General features: G+C 37.5%; 3 protein-coding genes across 6 annotated transcripts in view; 1 reads left to right on the top strand and 2 right to left on the bottom strand.

Moving 5' to 3' along the window:
- Nucleotides 1-703: 703 nt before the first annotated feature.
- Nucleotides 704-5,807, bottom strand: Atg10 (Autophagy-related 10). 2 transcript variants are annotated; one of them, XM_069328907.1, is made up of 2 exons: nucleotides 5,621-5,807; nucleotides 704-3,486 (listed from the first exon to the last, which is right to left on the bottom strand). In XM_069328907.1, the coding sequence occupies exon 2, from the start codon at nucleotides 3,377-3,379 to the stop codon at nucleotides 2,717-2,719; it is 663 nt and encodes a 220-aa protein (XP_069185008.1). In that variant the 5' UTR covers nucleotides 3,380-3,486; nucleotides 5,621-5,807; the 3' UTR covers nucleotides 704-2,716. The 2 variants fall into 2 exon arrangements, with proteins under 2 accessions (XP_069185008.1, XP_069185007.1); XM_069328906.1 differs by having other exon boundaries at nucleotides 704-3,473; nucleotides 5,621-5,805.
- A 1,595-nt stretch (nucleotides 5,808-7,402) lies between these two features.
- LOC123759645 (RRP15-like protein) lies at nucleotides 7,403-18,658 on the top strand. 2 transcript variants are annotated; one of them, XM_045744849.2, is made up of 6 exons: nucleotides 7,403-7,993; nucleotides 8,387-8,417; nucleotides 9,490-10,232; nucleotides 14,546-14,634; nucleotides 14,998-15,187; nucleotides 18,480-18,658. In XM_045744849.2, the coding sequence occupies exons 3-6, from the start codon at nucleotides 9,501-9,503 to the stop codon at nucleotides 18,600-18,602; spliced, it is 1,134 nt and encodes a 377-aa protein (XP_045600805.2). In that variant the 5' UTR covers nucleotides 7,403-7,993; nucleotides 8,387-8,417; nucleotides 9,490-9,500; the 3' UTR covers nucleotides 18,603-18,658. The 2 variants fall into 2 exon arrangements, with proteins under 2 accessions (XP_045600805.2, XP_045600795.2); XM_045744839.2 differs by lacking the exon at nucleotides 8,387-8,417 and having other exon boundaries at nucleotides 7,405-7,993.
- Nucleotides 18,659-22,648: 3,990 nt separating this feature from the next.
- LOC123759639 (receptor-type tyrosine-protein phosphatase T) overlaps nucleotides 22,649-26,688 on the bottom strand; it is a 138,171-nt gene continuing 134,131 nt past the window's right edge. For both annotated transcript variants that reach the window (XM_069328917.1, XM_069328916.1), the window contains exons 34-35: nucleotides 24,916-25,051; nucleotides 22,649-23,115 (exon numbers count right to left, since the gene is read on the bottom strand). In XM_069328917.1, coding sequence (XP_069185018.1) covers nucleotides 23,041-23,115; nucleotides 24,916-25,051 — 211 coding nt within the window. In that variant the 3' untranslated portion in view covers nucleotides 22,649-23,040. The remainder of the gene's footprint in view (nucleotides 23,116-24,915; nucleotides 25,052-26,688) is intronic.

The raw sequence follows: 26,688 nt of genomic DNA, 5'->3' as shown, positions 1-26,688 counted from the left end.
GCTCTGTGCTTCCAAAACATTGTAGTGTGCTAAGTAAATTTAAAATACATGGCAATTTGCATACCTAACAAAAATTTATATATATTTCATGAAAAAGGGTCTACCAGAAATTTTAGCCAAATATTCCCAGTTTGCTAATTGTACATAGTAACTGCAGGTGATTATAACCTTTTCACCCTGTTCACTGGATGATGGGTAGTGTGCATAAGCAAATCAAACTATGAAACAAGCTCAATGCAAATGAAAGTGGCTTTGCTTAAAGATTGTACTTGTGGTCATTCTTGAACCCATTGTTGATATATTCATCAAACAGTAACTAGCTGATCAAGACTAACTTACTTAGCTAAATGAATTTTAGGGTTAAGTTCCTGAGCCCATTATGTACCTCTGTGACCTTTTATCACTGTCACCCACAGGATGGGGTATGGGATGTACAATAAATGAACTAACTAAAAACTAACACTATAAATCTCTACTATAAATGTCTAAAAATAATTACAATACCTAATTATTCTGAACTAGATAAATGGTAACACGTTACCTTCTGCTATATACTGTACATTAATAATAATAATACCGTGTAATATATACTTAGATTTCAAACCCCAATATTATACCATAAATATTAGGTCTTTTATCAAAGATTTAATTAAAAACTTACATGACATGTTCTGTACTATTGGAAGTCTGTAAAAGATCAATCTAAAAGGAATACTTTATTACAAATCACAAATATCTGTACATACTTATGTTGGTAAACTCCAGATAAACAGGAGCACAATGAAACAAAGAGGCAGTGCTACTAACAATTACATATACGTGAATGTGTGTCACATTCACAATCTATATTGCTGACAATATAACACTGTATAATATAATTAGTCTAAATGCCTTTCAGTATATGGGGCATGATTGGAACAGTACCATCAATAACACAGTATGACCTTTCTTTTTATGCAGAAACGTGTTTTAGATTATAGCCTAAAGACAAATAAATGAAGGCTTCCAAAAATGGATGAGTATTTATAATATTGGTTATGTCCTAAATAAAGCATTTAGGATGGCTTAGTGATTTAGAAGCTATACAAGGTGTGTGTATGTGGGTGCATCCTACTCATGCTGCTGCAGTGACAGCGCTACTCTTATAAACTCACATCAATGAGTACTCGTTCTTCAGAGTCCTTATTGTATGATCTTGAGGTTATCTTGAGATGATTTCGGGGCTTTTTAGTGTCCCCGCGGCCCGGTCCTCGACCAGGCCTCCACCCCCAGGAAGCAGCCTGTGACAGCTGACTAACTCCTGAGTACCTATTTACTGCTAGGTATCAGGGGCATTCAGGGTGAAAGAAACTTTGCCCATTTGTTTCTGCCTCGTGCGGGAATCGAACCCGAGCCACAGAATTACGAGTCCTGCGCGCTATCCACCAGGCTTTCGTGGCCCCTGGTGATGGAAGGAAGGTATTGAATAATAATGTAAACTTGTAACAGTAGTGTATTATTTATGAATAGCAATTATTGTATGGAAAAGAAGTTTTAGACAACGATCTAAATGAAAGAAGATCGTTTTCAATTTGTGTATTATTTTGTTAATAAAAATAAAGATCAATTTACATCAGTAATTATGCTTTCTTTATACAGTATTGATGAAATATATGTTTGTGTTAGAAGCAATAACCTAGTTATTCCTGGTTAATACATGAAATTTAAAGTTACAAAATCAGCTGAACCAAAACTATACTTTGTCACGAATAGACCTACTGCAGTGTTCTTTACTTCTTATACTCTTATGACATTGTAGTAACAGTACAAGTGACTGTTGAGAATAACAGAATTATAGCCAAAAGTTATGACAAAATTATTTCCTTGATATAAAAATGAAGCAACATAGTTTTTTCTATACATAGGAAGGCTTAGAGCTCTCTTCCCACAGCTTATCTTATGTCTTCCTTTAGAACAAGATCCACCAACCTTACAATATAGGTACAAAATTACTGCTGGGTTAACAGGATAAATAGTTAAGGATCTGTGCTCAGTCACTCTTACCTGCCCAGGGCTTGAACCAGGGCTGATATAGTTTCATATTGTCAGAGACAGGAAGCCTGTTAGGCTTACTATGGTCTCCGTTGGCTAACAATTAACCTATCCCAGGATGCAACCCACAAGTTACTTCATTCCTGGGTACCTATTTTCTGCTAGAACAGAAGCGTCAGGTAAAGGAAACTTGCCCAAATGTTTCCATCTTGCACGGGAATAGAACCAGGAACTTTTCAGGTGTGAACCAACTGTTTTGACTACTTAAAAAGTTCCAAAGTTGTAAAATATATATAACCATGGTACCTAAAACATGATACAATACAGTACAATACAGGTACTGTTCTTTTGAGAAATACTGTACCAATTGTACTTTCTATATTCTAGTTTTGCTCTCTAATTTTGTTAGGTAATAAAAATCTACACGAGCACACAATGACTAATTTAGAATGAATTCCCTTGCTACTTAAATTTTAACACTTCTGATAATTGCTGCTAAAGCAGAATTATAATTATTGAACCAAATCTTCAAGCTTCCTCAATAGGTTCATGTACTTAAAAGCCCTAAAATGATATTAGACTCACATGATAAACAAAATTACATTGTGGTTTGGCTAACAATACAGCATAAAAAATTACTTCTTTAATATACTAATTTACCATATTACCATTACAAATCTGCAATCTAGTCAAGAAAATAATTTAATGGGAGTTCTAGTCCAACAACAGGTCCAAACATACTCAACCAACTCACAATATATCTGCTTGACAGTCTAGAATTACACTGATGTTCAGACTTCACCTGACTCATAAGTTTTGCAGTATGACAAGGATGTAATTGGAAAAATGGTCGACCAAGCAAAGGATGTTCTTTTTGTGTTAAAGATTCCCATTTATTATTCAAAATTTGTTCACTAAAGTGAGAATGAACCAACCCCCACACTTCTTCTAAAGTTAATAATTTTCCTGCTGAGTTCCATGCATTAAAATATAATGTAGGAACAGAATGACTTAAACTATACACAACATGGTATTCAAAAGTGATAAAATTCTTGGCACTCAAGTCATTTAAAGCTGAAGGGTCATAAGGCTCCAGTTTATCATTGCACTGTGTTAGGTTCTCTTCAGTCCGACACCCCACATCCAACTGATCCAAGTGCAACGACGTCTCTAATAACTGTGTGCCTTCATTTCTATATCCACTTTTAGAACACACTGTCTTACGGAGATAGAATGCACCCTCTTCTTGAGTACTACCTCTACATTCCCAGTTGTCTCCAAGATCCTGAGACTTCCTGAAGAACTCCAAGCAAGCCTTTGTAAATTCTTCATATGTTAAGCATGCCATTTTTTAATATTGTTCTCTATATGTAATTCTTATGCCTTACTCTTTCTATGACAACTGAATCTTCCCCAGATGGCTGAAGCAATACTTGAAACATCTGCAAAATAACTCTACAAACTATTCTAGTTGGTAAAGTCAGCTACATGTCATATCTATGATATTATTTGTTAAACCATTTATTGGCATATGTAATGTACAATAAAAATCAGTCTTTTTAATTGATGTGCATATCTGAAAATGTAATTACTGTACAGGTATTTCAACTGTGCTAGTAAATAATTAATGTAATGTGAGCCAGTTAATATTTTCATAAACAAAGAAAAGTACTGTATTGAAATGTCTTAATTTATTAGGAGTAAATATTGTGCATTGTTGGAGAGGTGGGCCATATTTAAACCAACTCAGGAGTAATTTGATCATCTGAATAATGAGCAATTACGTAAGAAATGAGGTGGATTTATACTGGATACTGAGCCATAACTTCTTATGCTATTTGCATACACAGTCATGGAACCCCTCTGCTAATAAAAATAAAGAAAGTACTGTATTAGCTATTCTAATTATTCAAAATGTGTATTAAATGTACATTATCATATATACAGTGTAACATATGATAATGCAGCAGAAAATGTAGTGATAGTCTTTTAATCTGGTATCTAATGAGTGTGGTGTCCTATAAGACTGTTTAAAAATATTGATAAAAACCCCTCTTCCCCCTCCCCGGTGGGCCTGTAACCAATATCTACAATGTTTAGGTCGAAAATAAATTTCACATATGATACATGGCAAGCAGCTGTGCTAATTATTCTAATTCCTTAAGAAATTACAATGAAGTACAGTTGCATTTTTTCAGAATAGGTGCGAGTTAAAAATTAAGCTTCACAAATGATTCTTAAATAACTGAAAATCAAAGGTATTGGAGAAAGCATGATGTTATATGTATTACTGGGTGGAGTACTGTAATCTGGATTTAAAATCTCTGGGTGTGTGGGTAGTAAATTAATTACAATAGTGCACTGTTTTATTTTATTTTATTTATTATGCACCCTCATACCCATCCTGTGGATGGTGTAATCTATAAATGAGCTCTCAAAATGATTGCACCCTATATGATACCTATTGTAAGAAAGTGTCATCAATATAACAAACCTACACTGTACAAAACATACATTCCGTGTAGAGGGTCTCGTAATACAGTTGGCTTTGTTCTCGACTCCCAGTCAAGGATCCCAGGTTTGATTCCTGGGTGGGGCAGAAATGGCTGTCTATGACAACTATCTGGATACCTTGCACCCAATGCCTCAGTTCACCAAGCATTATATACGGTCCGTCTAATTACCACAAGCTACACAAGCTTCAGAAAGCTTCCTGGCAATACGTTAGTAATGAATAAATATGATATATTTACTCATTATAATGTTGGTGCTGAATGTACAACACGAAAAAACATAAATTTAATCTGAAAAAGTATCTTTTTATAAAGAAATTAGGCGAAAATAAAAAGCTGGTGACGCCAAATCAAGTCGACGATCCAAGCGTCGGTTAGGTTAGGTTAGGTTAGGTTAGGTTAGGTCAGCCTAACCTAACATATCATATTTATTCATTACTAACGTATTGCCAGGAAGCTTTCTGAAGCTTGTGTAGCTTGTGGTAGCTTGTGGTAATTAGACGGACCCATTATATAGGTAACCGTGGGCTAGGCAACTGCTGTGAGGTTGCGTCCTGGGGAAGGGGTCAATATTTCAACCTTATGGGAACCTATATACAAGCCTTATGTATGTATACAAGAACAGGCTTCCTGACCATGACAAAACAAATTCATATGTTTTCTAATACAGTACTGGTAGGTAAAGGCAAATATCATTAGGTAAGTACAGGAGGCTGATAAGCCAGCAAATACTCTTCAGGCAACAATGTGTCTTGGATAAGTCGCTCCACAATATTGTCGCTTGGACCGTCGACTTACATTGGCGTCGCTAGCAGCTTATTTTCGTCTAATTTCGTTATGAAATTATATTTTGTCAGAGTAAAAATATATTTTTCCATGTTCTACATTCAGCACCAACATTATAATGAGTAAATATATCATATTTATTCATTATTAACGTAATGCCAGGAAGCTTCAGGTGGCTTTGGGTAATTAGATGGACCCGTTATGGGGTTGTATCCCAGGGAGGGTCGGTAGTTCCACCTTGAGCGACCTCTATACAAGCCTAAAGTATCAATATAACCCTATATACATACATGCAGGCTTCCTGTCCCCCGACAGAACCCGAGAAAACGAAATAATCCCTTGGAGAAGAAAATGTCAGTCGACTGAGGTAACAACAGAGAACCAGCGCTCAGAACTACAATGCACAGTCTTCTGGCGCACAGCACGTCAACGCACAATATCGTAACGCACGGACATGCACTCTGTACTCACCTAGTTGCGCTTGCGGGGGTTGATCTTCGGATCTTTGGTCCCGCCTCCCAACTGTCATTCAACTGGTGTACAGATTCCTGAGCTTATTGAGCTCTATCACATTTGAAACTGTGTATGGAGTCAGCCTTCACAACATCACTTCCTAGTGCATTCCATTTATTAACTACTCTGACACTGAAAAAGTTCTTTCTAATGTCTCTGTGGCTCATTTGGGCACTCAGTTTCCACCACTACGTGTGCCCACTGTGTTATATAAACCGTTTTAATGTATTCTAATTTCTCATTAAGATTGTAACTTGCTTAGATAAATGAATTGCATAATAATTGAACTAAACTAAACTTAATATTTTTTAGTTTAGTTCACTTATTATGCACCCCATACCCATACTGTGGGCGGTAGTGGAAAGGGTTACAGAGGCACATAATGGGCTCAGGGACTGAACCCCACAATTCATTTAGGTAAGCAAGTTTGTTTTGATGAGCTAGTATAATGCACATTGCACAGTGCACATTGGCATTGCACAATGCATATTGTCATTGCACAATGCACATTGTCATTGCACAATGCACATTGTCATTGCACAATGCATATTGTCATTGCACAATGCACATTGTCATTGCACAATGTCACATCAACAATGGGCTCGAGACCGACCACAAGTATAGTTTATAAATTAATCAACTGACATGTGGAGAGCTAGTGTCATAATTGACATGTTTATTACAGACACGTATTAATGTATAACACAATTTTACATTAGGACATTCATACTGTTTGTCTCATGTTCTCTATGAGCCGTGTACTCCAGGAGCGTTCGTTACCATAAACTGTATTACCTTATTCATTGTACACATGTGAGGGGATACGAATACACGCAATTTTGAGCATTTAATTGAATAATAATATAATTACTTTTTTCGGGGACAGGAAGCCTGTATATATATATATATATATATATATATATATATATATATATATATATATATATATATATATATATATATATATATATATATATATATATATATATATATATATATATATATATATATATATATATATATATAATAATAATCTCACTAATTATAATAATCTCACTAATTATAATCACTAATTATAATAATCTGACCATAATCTCATATCTTGCTACAATGTTCCGCTTAATAAATGTTATGTACTCTCGCAACCCAATGTACCTTCTTGTATATAAATAAATAGATTTCAACTGTAAGGGGGTATGGTTTGCACCTTGTTATTCTAATAATGGATAAATAATTCTAATAATGGAAGCGCTAATTATATGAACAAGTGCCATGTATTTATTCAGACGAGAACAACAGCGAACACAAACCAGCGCATATACGAACGGAATGGTTTGTATGTACAAACTTCTCAGTGAACGAAGTTGTTTCTAGCCCGGTATCCGAAATTGCAGTATACGACTTGACCAGTCCCCGTCTGGCAGTATTAAAAAACAAAAATGCACGTAAAGCTAAATTATTATGCTTAGTAAATTTATATAATTTGATTTAAGTATAAATGATGCATGAGCGTGTTAATACAACATATCGTTACTAACCGCGGCCAAGTGGCCAAGATGCGTCCACTGTGTTAGTTTGTTATTGTGGGAGCCATGTGCTGCTCCTGTACCACGGTGCTCAAAGTCTGTACCACGGCTGGTGTACTCTAGAGCCTATATCATGACTTTTGTACCCTAGAATCTGTACCACGGTGGTGTACCCTAGAGCCTGTATCACGGCTGGTGTACCCTAGAGCCTGTATCACGGCTCGTGTACCCTAGAGCCTGTATCACGGTTAGTGTACCCTAGAGCCTGTATCACGGCAGGTGTACCCTAGAGCCTGTATCACGGCTGGTGTACCTTAGAGCCTGTATCACGGCTGGTGTACCCTAGAGCCTGTATCACGGCTGGTGTACCCTAGAGCCTGCATCACGGTTGTTGTACCCTAGAGCCTGTACCACGGGCTGGTGTACCCTAGAGCCTGTACCACGGGCTGGTGTACCTAGAAACTTGTACCATGGCTGGTGTACCATAGAACCTGTACAGTAAATACACACACTGCTGGTGTATCCTAGAGCCTGTACCACGACTGGTGTTCAAGCAATCTCCAGACACGAACAAGTGCAGTTCTAGCAAGTGACTAGCAAGACATTGTAGTACCAAGAATTGAGGTAGGGAAAAAATAAAAATATTTGTACGTCTATAAATGTAGAAAACGTAACATACACTATCCTGGGAATCCTGTGTTTGAATCCTGGGCAGGGCAGAAATGGTTGGGCATATTTCCTATCCTCTAATGCCTTTGATTACCTAGCCGTAAATAGCTACCCGTGAGAGTTGGCTTGTTGTGGGGCTGCATCCTGGGGAGGGTCAGTAGTTCAACTTCGGGGGACCTTGATATGACTGTAATGTACATTTTGTGTGTGTGTGTATTTACTATTTATTATTTGTGTCTTCAGAATCGAGCTATTAGCTCATGGACCCTGCCTTTCTAACCAATTAATTTTTCCTCTTTTATATCTGCTACATATATTTGTCTCTCACACATGCATACACATCCACAGGAAGCAGCCTGTAGCAGCTTCTAACTCCCAGGTGCCTATTTACTGCTAGGTGAACAGGTGCTTCGAGGTAAAAGAAACTTTCCATTTCTTTCCACTTCGGCCAGGAATCGAACTCGGGCCCTTAGGACTGTGACCCCTGAGCGCTGTCTACTCAGCCGGAAGGCCCCTGTGCGTAATTACCTAAGTGTAATTACTCGAGTGTAGTTACAGGATAAGAGCTATGCTCATGGTGTCCCATCTTCCCAGTACTTTTTGTTATACAACACTTTGAAAGTACTGTATTGGTAGTTTTGGTCTCCACCACCACCTCAACGTTTTCCAACCGCCTACCATTGTGTTTGCAAAAGAAAACTTATTAATATTTTTCTGGCACCTGTGTTTCGCTAGCTTGAATCTTTGTCCTTGTTTGTGAATTTGTTGGTTTCAGGAATTCCTCTTTGTCAATTTGGTCAATTCCTGTTATTATTTTGTAAGTAGTATCACTTACCACATATCACTTCTTTTTCTTTTATCTTCTAGTTTTGGCATGTTTGGGGGCCTGACGACTGACAGCAGGGGGCCTCATGAATAAGTAATTTGACCTTTGGGGAGGAGGGAACCCTGATAGCCTAACATATATACACTGGCTATCTATCCCCCTGACACAATGAATTAAGGGACTAAATGTGTGCAGTTTTTGTTTTGAGAATGTCTGTTATGGACTGGGATACCTCCCTCATTTGGTTACAATTGGAATGCTACACAATGTTAATTACAGTACGGGGCATGTTTGAGTGATTGTTATAAAGGCCATGAATTGTACACCATGCATTAGATTTATAGTGTAAATATCTGATCCACTCATTGTCTGCATCCATAGAAACCCATCCTGCTCATAACTAACCAATTTGTTATTTTGTGTAACCTTTCTTTCACAATTTTGCCATAGGCCTTCATTTATTACATTTACTTTACCAAGTGTAAGAATTACTGTATACAGGCATTAGTGTACAATGTTTGCCATAATTACATTTTTTATACATCACGTAGCAGACCCACTATCTATTGATTATTTATTTGTTTACATTAGTCATTTAAAAAATTATTTTTTTTTTTTTTTTTAGGTTTTGCCACCATGGCTATTTCACGTCGAAATCTGAAAAAACCACAAGTTGTGGAAGAGGAGTCAGACTCAGAGCTTGATGAAAATAGTGAAATGGAGCCAGAAGATGATGAGATGGAAGTGAACGATGATGTGAAGAACATCAAGCAAGAGGTGGAGGACGACGACAGTGACGACAACAATGAAACTGCTAAAGAAATAAAAAGAGAGATACCTGATGAGAATGATATGGAGGATAATTGTGAAACAGATGATAGTAGCTCAATTGAGATTAAAGAAGAGGATGAGAGTGATATAGACTCTGAGGAAATTGATGATGACCTTAAGGGCACGCCAGAAGCTGACCAATCTGCTGAGACTGGTCCAGTAAAGAGTGCCATGAAAAGTGTCAGATTTGTGCAGGACCACAGTGATGAATCTGAGATGGATTCTGTTGATGATATTGATGATTATGGCACTGATGAAAGTGAAAAAGAAATTGAAAGTGATGAGGAGAATAACAAAGAAAGTAGTGGTAAAGGCCTGGCAAATGTAATGGCAAAGATTCTAGCAACGAAGAAATCTAACAATGTGATATTATCAAAGGCAAAGAAAACAAATAAAGTGCAAGAGAAGGCTGAAGATTCAAGCGATGACAATTTTGAGATTGTAGATGACAGTGGAAAAATAAAGAAAGAACCAGACATCAAGGAAGAGAAAGAGGAACAAGCGGTTCCAGAATCACAACATAAGCGAGAACTGCAGGTAAGTGTTAGCTGTATGGTTTAATAGTAAATTATACCTTTTCCTGCCTCTGGTGATGTATTCTGAAAAAGGCTGTGTACAGTGAATGTGAAAAATAAACTTTTTTGCATAGTACTGATATAGTAAAAGGGTGGTTAATACTAGGTAACATAAGATGCCCTTGAGAAAATCAGTAGAAGCCATGATGAGGATTTGAACCTATGCGCTGGATGTTCTCGGGCACACACTCTAGACATGGTAAAAGGATTGCAATCTGGGGTACTACTGTACCTATGAGGATTCCTTGAAGCTTCCACTGAAGTCAAACCAGGGTTTCACACAGTCTCCCACATGCACTCTGGCTCTGTCATCTAGGAATGTTCTATCTCTAATGCTCCTCTTTCAATACACAGAGTATTCACACTAATATGACTGCATCAAGGAGAAAATCCCTAGGGGCCACGATGAGGATTCGAACAATGAGTTCGAATCCTCATCACGGGTCCTACGGATTTGCTCATTGATGCAGTTACGTTAGTGTGATTACTTTATGTAGAAGTTAGTTTGTTCCTTTCTCTTCAATAAATACTTTTATTACCATCAGTGAATCAGTGACAGGTGACATTGTGAATAGTGTCTGGGAGGGGCCCCTTGGTAGCTCGCATAGTTACACATTGGCATATTTGTCAAACCAGGAATCATCAGAATCTGGTTCACTCAATAAAGGGAAAGTGAAGTTGGGGGATTTAGGATCACCACAGTAATCAAGAGAAAAGACCAGAATGGTAGAGTGCACTAAAATACACAACTGCATGAATCACTTGCAATGCTAACCTTAATTATGTGAAAAAATGCTGAGCTACTGGTTATACCACTCACTCGCTACCAGATGGCAGACTCGGCTCCATGCCTTCTAGTCTTGTGTGGTGGTATATTTGTATGCAGATTTGGAACTGGTCATAATAGTTTCTAAGTGTAAATTATTATGTATCTCCAGCACGCACTCTTGGGAATACAGTTATAAAATTTTTAGACGGTCCCAATAATTTACTTGTTTTTTTTTAGTAGATTCTAATGGTAAAAGATCTTTGCTTGCTCTCCAGGTCAGCAGTTTCTCCAGCTTTGAAAGGGGGCTGTTAGTGTGCAACAATATTTCACTAGAGAGCACTAATGTCTTAAAAAAAAAAAATTCATCATTGGCATGGCATCTCTGTTTTGGAAGGTTCTTGTTATTCAACCTGTCATTTATCTTGGAGATGTGACTGTATAACTTTTTTTTATATATATATACGAGTTCTTACATTCCTGTAAAGCCACAAGCATGCATAGCATTTTAGGCAGGTTTTCGATTTTAATTTTCCCTGGAATATGACTCGCTAAATCATTTAACAACCAGGTACCCATTCATTGCTGGGTGAACAGAGGTGTAGAGTTGGCGCCTAGTCACTCCTCTCCTGCTAGGATAGAAACCCAAGCCAAATCATTTGCAAAATGGTGGCTGAATGTGTTGCCACTTTGCCATGGGGCCCATGTTCTAGAAAAGTGAGATCTTCAGACATGATTACTCCTAAATGCCTTTTCTTTTCACATTGCCTTTTCTTTCAGTGTGTTTTATAGGTGGTTTCTGCTTTGATAGCTTGTTTGACATCTAAGACCATGTCATAGTGGTCTAGCAATTGTGAGAGGCCAGAGAGCCCTGTTCTGAATCCATGTTGCCAAGGGTTATATAGACACTGATCTCATCTGTTTTGTGATCTTAGCACACTTTCAAAGATTTTTATGATGTGCGATGTTATAGCTATTGGTCTATAATTTTTTTGCATGGGCTTTACTACCTCCTTTGTGAAGTGGCGCGATCTTTGCCGTTCTAAGTATGTCAAGGATAACTCCAGTATCTAGGCTGTCTCCAAAAGATGTTTAGGGCCTGTGATAGTTTTTTTTGGCAAATTCTTGATGAATATAAACAAATCCACAAGGACCGTGACGAGGATTTTATGTAATGAATATAGAACTCCAGGAATCTGGGCCTGGTACATAATGTTGTCTATGGCTACTTCAGAGTTGAATGGGGTTAGGGTAACGTCTGATATTTGGTTTGATTGTGGTTCACATTCATAAAGAATTTGTTTGGCTCATTGATCTGCAGTGTGTTCATGGGTTCACTGAAAACAGAAATTGTACACTAACCTCAGTATTTCACTCATTTCTTTCCTGTCATCTGTGAAGGTTCCATCATCCTTGCACAAGAGCCCTATGCAGAATGTAGTTTTTGTTCTAGAATTTGCATTGGAGAAAAATTATTTTGAATTTCTCGTATTTTTGCTTATGGACTTTTGCTCTCCTGGATTTTATATGATTCTTGCAACTTTAACTCAGCCAAAATAAATTGTCATCCACACTTCTGTGGAAATAAATATTTCATTTAAGACTCCTCAATAGCTCAGTCGATAGAGCTTCGGCCTCACAATTAAGTGATTAATTGTTCGGGTCATCCTGGATTGTTCGGCTCTGTTGTTCGGGTCTCCAAGGGTCCAGTTGAACGAAATTAACTCAATCGTTTGTACTTCTCCACATAGCCCTCTTTGTTATTCCTGGGATAGAGTTGAGCATTTGGATAGAGTTGGGGGGCCTCGTAGCCTGGTGGATAGCGCGCAGGACTCGTAATTCTGTGGCGCGGGTTCGATTCCCGCACGAGGCAGAAACAAATGGGCAAAGTTTCTCTCACCCTGAATGCCCCTGTTACCTAGCAGTAAATAGGTACCTGGGTGTTAGTCAGCTGTCATGGGCTGCTTCCTTGGGGGTGGAGGCCTGGTCTAGGACACTAAACTAGGACCGGGCCGCGGGGACACTAAAAAGCCCTGAAATCATCTCAAGATAACCTTAAGATAAGATTTGAGATGCTCTGCAATTTATTTTCGTCGCCTATAGAGGAAATGCCACTCTCATTCCAGTTGCCATCTTTTTCTTTCTCTCGTTAGTGGTATGTGACTTGCACATATTTCTAGTGCAACTGTGCCTATATTCTCAAAGCAATGCTTTAAATTTGCATTACCTAGCTGTCTTTCTCAGCATATTTCTTTGAGTGCTTGGTTTATTTGTTCCTGGTCAATCTGTTTATTACTGAAATTGAATTTGCCGAGTTCTCTTGGATTTGAGACTGACTGCATAGGTCTATTACCAATGCATGTCTGAACTTATATTAGATTGTGATTTGAGTAACATGCATTTGTAATAATTGTGTGTCTAAATCAGTTCATTATTGTAAAAATAAGATCTAAGTCATTTTCTTTCCGAGTTGGTTCTACTATTTGCTGGTTTAAAGCAAATCTGACACACATCTGCAAGAGGTCATGTGTGTGTGTGTGTGTGTGTGTGTGTGTGTGTGTGTGTGTGTGTGTGTGTGCTCACCTACCTATTTGTGCTTGCGGGGGTTGAGCTTTGGCTCTTTGGTCCCGCGATGTGTGTGTGTTACTGTTCACTTAAACTGCTTCCTGGGATTCTCTCTAGTACAGTATAACTGTATTTGCCACATTTTTTCCATTTTAGGTACCGTAAACTGAAGTTGCCAAGCAAGGTGATGTTTGGGGTTAGTCACTCTGTATTTGTGGTTTGTGAGGTTTTCTAAGCAGTATTCTAGGTTTGTAAATTGGTCTTTAAACTACTGAGGATTTACATCTAGTGATTTATATACAGGGACAATCACCACATTTGGATGAGGTGTATTTGCATGTAATGAAATGCCTCTTTTTGTGTAGGCCTCTCAGTAGCTCTTCACTCCCACTCTACTCTTTTTTCCTGAGAGTCCGAGGATTATGCATGAGGGTGTTGAATGAATGAAGTGGATGTCATCCTGGATTCTGAAGTGGCCAGAACTGTCATCTGGTGAGTGAATGATACAAACCAGTAGTTGGGCCCAAGTAGAAATTATTTACATAGGGTCAGTATTGCAAATGTGATGAAGTTGTTAGTTTCAGTGCACTCTACCTTTCTAGTTTTTTTTTTTTTTTAACCTTGTTGCTATGATAATCTTAGGTCTCTTTACTCCCCATTTCTTCTATTAATTAAGTGAACCAGATTTTGGTTCTGGTCCAGTAGGTACTCGTGTATTGTTAGAGCCTGATGTAGGGCTGAAGTGAAGGTGTGACAGGTATACAAGTGTGTATCTTGGAGAGCTACCGAGGGACACACCAGTTAGAAACAATTAATTACTTTCACTGCTGATATTATTTCCACTGAAATGGAAATAATAAAACACGTTTTGTTGAAGAAATATGGAAATTATTCGGTGTTCATTTTGTCAAAACCATTGCCTGAAGTAATTTATATAATTTCAGAAAAAAATCTGGGAAAACAGGTTTCGAGTGAAGCCGAATATAAAAGATGATCGAGAGAAAGAGAGACGATTAAGAGTGCTAGCCACACAGTGAGTATATATTAATGAACCTGTAACTAATGCACAAGCTTGTATAGTTTGTGCAAATACTCACATTACAATATGTGATTGTGTGTATTTACTTGTACTCTAGCATGCAAAACATTCACTTGTACTTCCTTTAATGTACCAAGATTTGTACATTAAAATCTGTAAAAAATCTTTGTATTAACTAGAGCTTAGGATGAGAAAAAAGGTAACTTCTAGAAAAATATTTTTAAGGACTGTAGTAGTGCAGTCTCCAGTTAGTGCAGGCATTTTAAATTGTTAAAGTAATAGTTCAGGAAAGGGAAAGAAAACTAATGTCAAATCAAATACATTACATTATTTTATTAAATACTTTCACCACAACAGGGGTGTAGTACAGTTGTTCAGTGCCATTGAGAAACACAAAAATCTGGTTCAGCGGAAACTGTCAGAAACGCGAAGTATTATGGGACGTGAGAAAGTGCTGGAGACGACGGGGAAGGAAGCCTTCTTAGAGGTGTTAAGACAACAAGGAAAAAAAGTGAAGACACCTAAGGAAGAAGAGTCTTTTAAAGAGGTAAGTACTATGATGTGAGTACAGTACTATGGGCATTTTCCCCAGTAGCTTCCTTGGTTTATCCACTGGCTCCACAACACCACGTATTCTTAAGACTACTTGCATACCGATTAGGGCTTTTGCAATTTCCCCATGTTTCCTTTACAAGCTGGGGAGCTCATGGGGAATCAGAGGTCAATTCACTAATGAGGAACTGTCCAAATCAGTAAAAGGGAGGTAACAAGACAACCAAGTTTACCCTGAGAAATATTTTTGGGGAAGTATTGAACTACCAAAACAAAACTGAAAACTAGTAAACCAGTGTGCTTCCTTTCATTTTGGGTCCTAAGTTTGCTAGAGTACATATTTCTGGGTTCATCCACTTCTTGAGTGGCTATCCAGCCCCCCACCACAAGGCAGGTACCACCACAGGTTGTCAGAGGCAAGGGTTGTGGAGGCTATGTTGGTTGTGATTGGTTGTGGGAGCCTGCTCCTTCTGCCTTTATCTTGCCATTATTCCTGCTGAGGAGACTGAATCTTTGACTCCTGAGGATGATCTGTCTTGCCTGGCCTATCTACATGTTCTTTTCCTAGCTGTTCCATGCATTTGGGAATGGCTGAAAAGGCATCTTGATTTCCTTTTAGTCCATCCTGGAGTTCAGTTCGTAGGGTAAAAAAAGTTAAAAGGGTGAAGGGCCTTTTTTCCTAGGGTGTTGTGTGGGAGTCTGCCCACACAACCCAGATGACCTGAGAGACCCAGGGCTTGGGTCTCTCAGGGTCTATCGCATATCAGTCCAATAGCACCAGGGAGCCTCTGGGACTCACCCAAAAAATGGCATTTCATTACATTCGACACTGTTTTTTTTGCAGTCTATGAAAAGTTCCACGTTTAATGCTCTCTTTATACATTCGTTCTGGTGTGCCTTGCTCCATGGCATGGCTGTTTCCAATGATTCACTGGGTCATTAAGTTTAGTCAGCCTACACATGCACTCATATCATCGGGGAATGTGCTGCTTTAATGGCAATCTTCTCTATTACAGTATGCTAACATGTGGGCCCAGTGGTTTTGGTGGCTCACTACCTGCTGTCAGTGAACTGTGACAGCAGGTAGTGTCTGAAGTATGCCTTCCAATTTCTCATGGGACCTACTCTCCGGGTATCTTTTGATCGAGTTAGTTCTATTCTGCCTTTTGCCTTCTTTTAATGATTGTGTGTTTTCTGGGGCTGGTTGTGACACTGGTGCTTGAAAGTAAAAAAGAGGTGGGCACTTGGTGGGGGCCAGCAGTGATCAGTCTCACTTGTTGGTGGGAGGGAGAACTCACCATGTACACTTTAATAATAATTTTTAGTTTTTTGTTTTGTACTTTCCCAAGACATTTCAAGGATGGAATTTGTTTTGTGGCCTTTTTTCATTGGTTTGGGCTCAGTATTGGACTGATACCCATGAGATCCCTTTCTCGTAGAGGACAAGGGAAGTTAGCAAAGACCCTTGTCTTCGGTAGGCGGTGAGTCTCACAAGTACCAGGCATTGTCAAGTCAGATCAGTAATGGCTAATATCCTAGAGAAACTACTGAAGAGAACACAGAAAGTGAGTGATAAAGATTTATGTTGTCTAGTTGGAAATTGTATATCTTTGTGAGAAAAGACAAAAAGTGAATGTAGACAAAGTAAAGTTACGTTGGTGGAGAACTGTGTGTGAAAATGAAAATGATGAAATGCTGGAAGTGGGTAATTAATTTGAGTGCAAGTGCAGATGTTGGTAATCTGCAAGATAGAGCATATTGACATGGTATATGCATTTTGAATCAATGGATGTTGGGTAGATTGGTGAAGAGTTTATTAACACTTTCGCGCTCTCGGCGCTCAAAAAAAAAACAATACCCCAGATGCTTTCGGCACTTCGCGTGCCTACGCGGTAAGACCGAAAAAGTGTACACTCTTTTGACTGTCCTGACAATAATTGAAGGTGTACGTATTTAAATTTGGTATCATTGTGTTCACAATGAAATTGTCTATAAGAGCATACCTATAAAATGCCGCCCAAGCATAAGGAGTATCAACACCAAATAAAAAACTATGCAGATCACTCGCCGAGAGCGCCAAACAGCAACAAAATGTTTCTACTTTCTTAATTTTTGCGAAGCCTACAGTTGTCCTACATCGCTAATTTTGGTATCATTGGAATCGCAATAAAATTCTCTACACGGACATATGCATATGAATGTTTAATATAGGTAATTGCCCACCCGCAAGAGTGTGTGAAGTGGAGAGTAGTTAGCCGCGAGCGCACTGGCGAAAACACGGGGGAAATCATGCTTGGAAAGTTTATACGTTTCCTGACCCTACTTTTCTATGTACGTATTTCTTTTTTATACCAATGCGTTCACAATAAAATTTTCTATAAGATGAACTGTATAACATTGGTACAAAGCATGTGTAAGAGAAGCGCCAAATATAGAACCACGTCGCTCAGTATGCGTTCGCGGCAGAAACGAACGCATTGTTTTCGTTCGTTTGATGTTTGTCATGTTTATACTTGTTGAAACATTTTATAATTTGTATGACAGTGATCGCAGTAAAATTCCCTACACAGACATATACATAACACATACAAATATTTCCCACGTGTTGGATATATCAACGGCTAAAGGGAACCCACTGCCACACGCTCGCCACACCCCCAAACATACTTTGTGTATTTTTTTTTTTTACTCATAGAAGTTTATGTGATATAATATTCATTCTGGTACCAAAAACTTCGCAAATAAATTCTCTACAAAACAAAAGTATCCCCATCCATTTCGGTTAAAAAATGGAATTTATAGAAATATTTTTTCGATTGACGAGAAAAGTAGGCAGTTATGCGGAATCGTAAGAAAAACCAGTGACGAGTTATCTCTAATATAAAGCACGAAAGTGTTAAGGAGAGGCATGCCAAGGAAACGAGTGAACATGGTTTATATGAAGATGCAGGAACAGTGTGAAGGTAGTGCACAGGAAATAGTAAGAGAAGATTTGGTTAAAATTGTTTGTATAGAGGGTGTGAATGTATTTGTACTGTATATGACAATTCACAAGGAACACTGTTCAGTTAGTCTTATGAAGTGGTGGGGTGCTGCTAGAATGTGGTGGTTCATATTTATTCCTGACATTATATAGTCAAGAAAATAATGAATGCAATTTTTGTAATTATCCATAACATTCTTGCACGATATAGTATTTCCTTTTCTCTCTCCAGGTTAATACCTTTCCTTACCATGAAAGTGATTAAATGGGATTATGAAAATTAATATTTATATATTTTTTTAAGGAAATTAAAGATGAACCTCTGGATATACCTGCTAAGAAGAAACCAAGATGGAATGTCCTGGCAGATAATTTCTACAAGGAGCCAACCTTACAAGGATGGGACCAACAGAGTGATGAGGATTAGTGTGCATGCATTATGTTCTTTACCAGCTTGAAATTAAAATAAACTATGATAGATCTTATGAAAGATTCCTTCCCCATATTGAGAATGACATATGCTGCATTGTTATTGTTAGTCATTAGAGAACATTTAATGCAGAATATTTTATTTTTTATAGACAATATTGTATTGATATTCACCAATACAGTACATAGATGTCAGTCAATGTACAGAATATCACATTAAATATTAATAAGGTTTGGTATTTTTCATTACTAGGTAAGCAACATGAAATCTGCAGTTTTATACCCAAAAAAATATTTGATGCAATTAAATGACGATATCAGCACTATTCATTACAAATTATTCCTCATATTTTACAGGAAGTTGGGGAAACTTAGGGAGAAAGTTTTTACTCTGTACCAGATAGTATTTAATTGACATGCTGAATAATCTTCAGATTTCAGGACTCGACCCGTTCTCGCAAATTTAATAAGTCAATATTGACTTATTAAATATGTGCATAGGTGACATACTTAACATAATAGTTTCCCTTGAAAAGCTTCATAGAAAACACCGACCTTACCTAACCTACTTAGTATGTTAAGATAAGCATCTTATTGCTTCGTAATTACAATTATTACCTAACCTATAATAGGTATAGGTTAAGTAATAATTGTAATTACAAAGCAATAAGATGCTTATCTTAAGATACTAACAAGGTTAGGTAAGATCGGTGTTTTCTATGAAACTTTTTAAGGGTATCTATTATGTTTAGTATATCACCTATGCACGTAGTTAATAAGTCAATATTGACTTTACGAATTTGCGAGAACGGGTTGCAGGACTGGGCCGTGGTACCAAATTGTCAATAATTAGAACAGGTAATAAAAATTTCATTAATACTTTTAATTGAGAATATTTAAATAATTGTAAAAAGTACAATAGGTAACAGATACATAGTGTTGGTTTAAAATTATAAAGATTTATGATACAGCATGTAAATAAATTACTGTAATTTGCTAAGAAAATTACATAAATAGCTAAATCTGTCACTAATGTATGACGAGGAATACCCTGGAAACACAAACCGTAACTATCTCTATTTTCTGCTTGTTACAACTTGTAATAAAGTTGTTACATTTTGGCTTAACATGTTTATGACGAATTACAATGTTATTACAACTTGCTATATTGGTTGTTATAACTGGTTAGGAGGTGTTAAAACTTGTTCGAACGTTGTACCAACGTCGTAGTTTCGGTGTGTGTTTGGCGGGTATCGAGTGCTTCAGGTTTACCTATTACCACTTCCACTGTTCAGAGGGTAGGGAAGCTCAATGTAAGTGGGAAATGGGCAGTTTTGTTAAACAATTTTACAGATGATGAGTCAGTGGATATATGTTAGAAGAAACCAATACGAAATGTCCAAGGCAGACAACCTCTATATGAAACTGACCTTATATGGCTGGAATCGACAAAACAAGAAAATTAGTAACAGTTGTTTGAAAAGCATAAGCATTACAACACACAGCAGAAGGAATATACAGTATTTAAATATTTTCTTTCACCTAAGTAGGAAAGATAGCATTAACTTAAAACCTAACAAAGCAAAATATACCATTAATCTATGCATCCAGAGACATATGCATTTAATACATTCTTGTGGCTTTAAACTCAATTTGCCAATAAGCATAATACATAATGACAACGTGGCAGTTAGTTCTGGAAAATAGTGTATCTAAAAATTCTTTATATAAGGGAATTATCAGGGGAAACGTGCCAAGCCATTATGACTATATAGCACTTGGAAGGGGTCAGGATAAGGATTTGGGATGGGACAGGGGGGAAAGGAATGGTGCCCAATCACTTGGAGTGTCAGGGATGGAATGCCGACCTGCATGAAGCGAGACCGTTGCTCTACCGTCCAGCCCATATATATATATATATATATATGTCGTACCTAGTAGCCAGAACGCACTTTTCGGCCTACTATGCAAGGCCCGATTTGCCTAATAAGCCAAGTTTTCATGAATTAATATATTTTCTCTAATTTTTTTCTTATAAAATGATAAAGCTACCCATTTCATTACGTATGAGGTCAATTTTTTTTATTTGAGTTAAAATTAACGTAGATATATGACCAAACCTAACCAACCCTACCTAACCTAACCTAACCTATCTTTATAGGTTAGGTTAGGTTTGGTTAGGTAGCCGAAAAAGATAGGTTAGGTAGGTTAGGTAGTCGAATAACAATTAATTCATGAAAACTTGGCTTGTTAGGCAAATCGGGCCTTGCATAGTAGGCATAGAAGTGCGTTCTGGCTACTAGGTACGATATATATATATATATATATATATATATATATATATATATATATATATATATATATATATATATATATATATATATAAATATAAAAATAAGCTGAATAACGTGAAAAATAGTTTAGCTGTTATGACAATTTTGTACATTTTATAATTTTTTTATCATCAAAGTACATTACCTTAAAAGATTAAAAGTTTAGAATTGGTGATTAGCTTTAGGACTGCTACTTTTATGGTATGACAAACAGGTGTATTCTAGTTATATAATATCCACAAATTTTGATATAACTAAACATGATTCTCTCAGGGCTTGCATGATCACACTTAGTGTTATTACCTAAGTGTAGTTACAGGACGAGAGCTGCGCTCATGGTGTCCCGTCTTCCCAGCACTCTTTGTCATATAACACTGAAACAACTGACGGTTTTGGCCTCCACTACCACCTCACTGAAACTACTGACGGTTTTGGCCTCCACTACCACCTCACTGAAAACTACCGACGGTTTTGGCCTCCACTACCACCTCACTGAAACTACTGACGGTTTTGGCCTCCACTACCACCTCACTTAGCTTGTTCCGACAGTCTACCACTGTTTGCAAAAGAAAATTTTCTAATGTTTTGTGGCATCTTTGTTTCCTTAGCGTGAGTCTGTGTCCTCTTGTTCTTGAAGTTCCAGGTCTCAGGAATTCTTCCCTATTAATTTTATCGATTCCTGTTACTATTTTGTACGTAGTGATCATATCGCCTCTTTTTCTTATATTTTTCTAGTTTTGGCATATTTAACGCCTTTAACCTCTCCTCGTAGCTCTTATCCTTCAGTTCTGGGAGCCACTTGGTGGCGTGTCTTTTGCACCTTTTCCAGTTTGTTGATATACTCCTTAAGATATGGGCACCATACAACTGATGCATATTCTAGCTTTGGCCTAACAAAAGTCGTGAACAATTTCTTTAGTATTTTGCTGTGTGTATGAGAGGAATAGTGCTGGTAGCTAGCCTTGGGCACTCAATGTGGGTTTGGGGTTGGAGCGAGTTTAGGATATAAAGTTCACTACGTGCTCACCATAGCCCGTGTTACTTGGAACTTTTGTTCAGAGTAGCTGAATCAAACAACAAGAACAACACCGTGAGATTAGGTGATGCAGATTGTGAGAAAAAATTGAGTAAATGGAGGATGGTGTGAGCATGGGAGGGAAGGAAGATGGTAGGAGTGTGGGCGATGTGATGGCAGGTGTGTGAGAGTAACTCGTGGTTGTCTTTGCCAGATTGGACAAGTGAGCATGACGTGATTGTTATTATATAACAACAACATGTGTTGAAGCGAAGATACACATTAACAGTACATGGAATTTGAAAAGTTGGTCACCAAATACAAACCACTATGTGATCTGACTAACACTTGTTGAATGGATGAGTTAGGTAAAGAGTCAACTATATTGCTAAAGCATGTAAGAAAATGTTTTTTAGTGATTGCTCATTAAAATGTACAGTTGATTAAAACTAAGTACATTAAAATGTAAAACGTAAAATTGGAGGAGGAACACAGCAAAGAACTGCTCACTGCTTGAACAACCAGGTCCTAGTGGTATGCCTACAAAACGTAGGAGAGAGTACTCAGAGATGTCATCACTGCTTGATGCTATAATGGAAGGGGACTCCCCGTCCAAACAGTAACACCACATCTTTTCTCCATCTTCCATACACCAATAAGAGTCCTCAATAAAGGTAAAGTGCAGTTAAATGTTCATTTATTTTATTTAGTGTATATTTATTCCCTATTGTTCTGGGTACGAAAAAAAATGAGTAACCACAATTTTAGTTTCCAATTCACCGAGGCTCTCCGGCTAACTTTTAGACTCGAGTTTTTACAAGACATTTCATTTTAAATTGCTGCTTACCCATGATTGTTATTTTCTTAAACAGGATTATTATTGCATTTCCAATCATGTCGATACATCTACCCAACCAACACCTAAATCACCATCTGGCTGCACGTGTTCTTTGTGTGCCACTTGGCTTGTTAAACTTAGTACAGTATTGTCATTAAGCTTCATATAGGGCTATTAATTCTTTGATATTATCCAGTGATGTGACTTTTGTCTCCTCTTGGTAAAAATTAACTTGTATAATTAATTTTTTTTAAAAGAAATTTCCATAGGTGGAGTAATTCTCTATATATGTGGCGGCTCCACTGTACAGGAGCGCAAACTGGGCCTGAAAAAGTTAATGTGCTTCAGTTATTATCATCATTACCTTAGTTCTCACTTTCATTGGGTTGGGAAGCATCAACATGAAAGAAATAGGAGAGTACATAGGAAAAGGAGATTAAAAGACACACACCTATGTACCATATCTTTCACACTACATACTGCAGCATCACACAACCAGCAAAACATTCACATCAGCATCCCACTGCTTTATACAAGCCAGGCATAAATTGCTTCCTCCAAGATGTTATTTGGAAGTAGGTCAAATATTCACTGCTGACAAATTGTTTCCAACCATCCACATTCGCAACCAATTTTCGTGCACTGTTCATACTTAATACATGCTTTCTCACACATTGTGATTGCGGTAGATCAGAGATGAAATGTCGATGGCTTTACTGTTATAAATATGGTAATGCTAATGTTCTCAAGGTTTCCCACATGGCCCAGCTTTGTTGACAACCAAAAGATGACAACTACAACACAAGTCGTTCAGCTCATACCATCCTTGCACTGGCTGTGCATTTCAAGAATTTAAATTCCATCTGTAATCATTCATTCTTCAACATATTTCACATACAGAGCATGTTTTCTCGAGTAGATACTCGTGAAATGAAGTCAACCAACTGCATTAAATATAGTTTGTATCTAATGAAGAATTATACTATTAAATATCTGCTTCTTGGGATCTAGCTACAAGCTCTTCCAAGTGGTTAGTAATGACAGTTGTGAGAAGGTAAGCAATTTCTGACTTAAATCCCTGGCTAATAGCCACATATGAAAGGTGGCATTATGAAGAGATGCTTGTGCTACAGACATGTAACTTGAACATAAGATAAGTAAATGGTCATAAGTTATGAGAAATGCTCAGGAGGATTAGTATATGCGTGTGTTACAGTGCATCCTCAATTTGGCAAATCTCCAGTGGTAACAAACAAGTCCCAGGCTATACTTACTCACCTGCTTCACTGAACTGGTCTGTTCTGCTCACTGTTCAACAAAGCAAGGGATGTGCAAATTTTCTTAGTATATAGGTCCAGAGTTAATAGACCTCTGAGAAAGTTGATGAACATGGCTCATTTACACCATATTTAAGAAAAGATTAAAGAGACTGGATCCTGAGAAATACTGACAATGAGGTTGAAATCTCTCTAAGTCAGGATCTCCTGGTAGATGTCACCAGGATCTGGTGAAATTAGCTCATCTTGGTTATCTGAGCTTATTTTGAGATGATTTCGGTAGCGTCCCTGTGGCCCGGTCCTCGACCAGGCCTCCTTTTTGTTACACATCCCCAGGAAGCAGCCCATAGCAGCTATCTAACTCCTGGGTACCTATTTACTGCTAGATGAACAGATGCATCAGGGTGAAAGAAACCGCTCATTTTTTCCACCTCCGCTGGGGATCAAACCCAGAACCTTAGAACTACAAATCCCGAGGACTGTCCACTCAGCCATCAGGCCCCCCATAGAGCATGGGAAATATTAGGCTATGAATGGTAACACATACTATTACTGTACTAATAATTTTATAAATTTTATTTGTAAATGAATGAAATATACTGTATTAGGAGAAAGACCCAGGTATGTTCCATGGAATAGCAATGTATTTTTCTTGTCTAACAAAATACAGTACAGTAATTGCGTCATACAAATGCCTCCTGAAGGTATCTCCATTTGCAACAAATTGGGGTTTGTCTCATATAGTTTGCCAAATTGAAATTGCACTGTACCCTGATGTGAATTTGAACATAAGTGTATAAGCATTTTATTTCATGTATACTCAAGATAATAGTTTGAAGATTAATTACCTCAGAAGTGATAAATTGAGGCCTACTCCTTAATAGTTTCACAACTGTTCTGTAGACATCCACGCGCTGTTCATTCTGCAGTCGCTCAACCACTAAAGTCATGGCAGCCACTAGTCCACATCCTGTCACACCGTCACTGTCAAAGAAGTAAATATGAATTATTTTCTAAATGTAATTTTTATTTTTGCACCAAATCTTAATTTACCTGATGGCCAGTTTCTTGTGTCTGCAACTGGAACAGGGTGAAGGCTCTCAAATTTTCTTGATTTTCTCTAGGTGTATTGTAAACAATAATAATAATATCCTGGCTTCAATGGCTTTCAAATGGTAGGTTGCTCCATAGGATTATTATTATTTGTTTTTAAAGAGTTGAAGATTTTCCTGTTGTCTGTCCTGCAGTATGGCTTTGCAGGCTTCTAGCAGTTGCCTCTCATCACATTATATCTCTTGAAAAGGTATGGATTGACTTTTTATAACTTGCTTAATACAGTATTTAAAATGTCTGGGTGAAATGTGTCCTGTTATGCTTTCATGCCTTGTTTGAAGGGTCATCAGTTCCCAAGCCTTCAGAAACCTTTTGGATTATTTGTGTATAATCTGTGTTGGATTTTTTAAAGTGCGGTAGCCTCTAGAAAAGGCCTCTATTCTTGAGTAAAGTAGTACTTACTGGTTGTCTCTGGGCAAATTGAGCAACCCGTTCTCGCAAATTCGTAAAGTCAATATTGACTTATTAACTACGTGCATAGGTGATATACTAAACATAATAGATACCCTTAAAAATATTCATAGAAAACACCGACCTTACCTAACCTTGTTAGTATCTTAAGATAAGCATCTTATTGCTTCATAATTACAATTATTACTTAACCTATACCTATTATAGGTTAGGTAATAATTGTAATTACGAAGCAATAAGATGCTTATCTTAAGATACTAACAAGGTTAGGTAAGGTCGGTGTTTTCTATGAATCTTTTTAAGGGTATCTATTAGGTTAAGTATGTCACCTATGCACATATTTAAAAAGTCAATATTGACTTATTAAAATTGCGAGAACGGGTTGAATTGAGGCAAGGAGTTTTATTAATAGTCTTGTATGAGAGCTTGTCATGGAAGGATGGGTGTGATCCAGTGTGGCTATGTGTGGGCCTAAGTTGCCAAGTTAGATGATGTATGGTGCAAAAGTGGCAAGTCTTCAATTCTTGTTGGAGGCTTTGTTACTGGATTGGTGCTACATAGTCTTCCCACCTTGATACCTTCTTTTGATAATTATCTTCTGTGCTGGACATTGGTTCTTTAAGATGAAAGCTCCCTCGAAAGAGATGAAGTATGGTGGCCTTGCTGGTATTATTGTGTGTTTACCCATAGGCCCTCTTAATGAAGTGCTCATTTCTAAGAACAAAAAAGTCTGGAATGGTAATAGGATTGTCCTCACGGCTCGTTTTAACTTACAGTATGTCTTTACCATACATCATCCATTTTGTATAATTTAAATTTATACTTAAAGCAGTGATAACCATACCATTTTACACAACCAGGTTATGTGGCCGATTTATGTGTAATAGTTCATTGGAGATACTGTAGATGAATAGAATCTGCTTTCATAGTCTTTGTATAAATATTAATCAGAAAAAATAATTCTTTGCTGAGTACTTTATTACCAAAACCATTACCAAAACAATCAACAAAACCATTGTTGATTGGCAACAAACCAATTTAGCAATAACTTATGTTCTTATTGCATCTTGTGTTCCACCAGCACACTACAGGCTGTC

The sequence above is a fragment of the Procambarus clarkii genome, chromosome 22 (genome assembly GCF_040958095.1).
Source record: "Procambarus clarkii isolate CNS0578487 chromosome 22, FALCON_Pclarkii_2.0, whole genome shotgun sequence".
Lineage (NCBI taxonomy): Eukaryota > Metazoa > Arthropoda > Malacostraca > Decapoda > Cambaridae > Procambarus > Procambarus clarkii.
The sequence above is the reverse complement of the archived record's forward strand: the minus strand, read 5'-3'. Positions and strand labels throughout refer to the sequence as shown.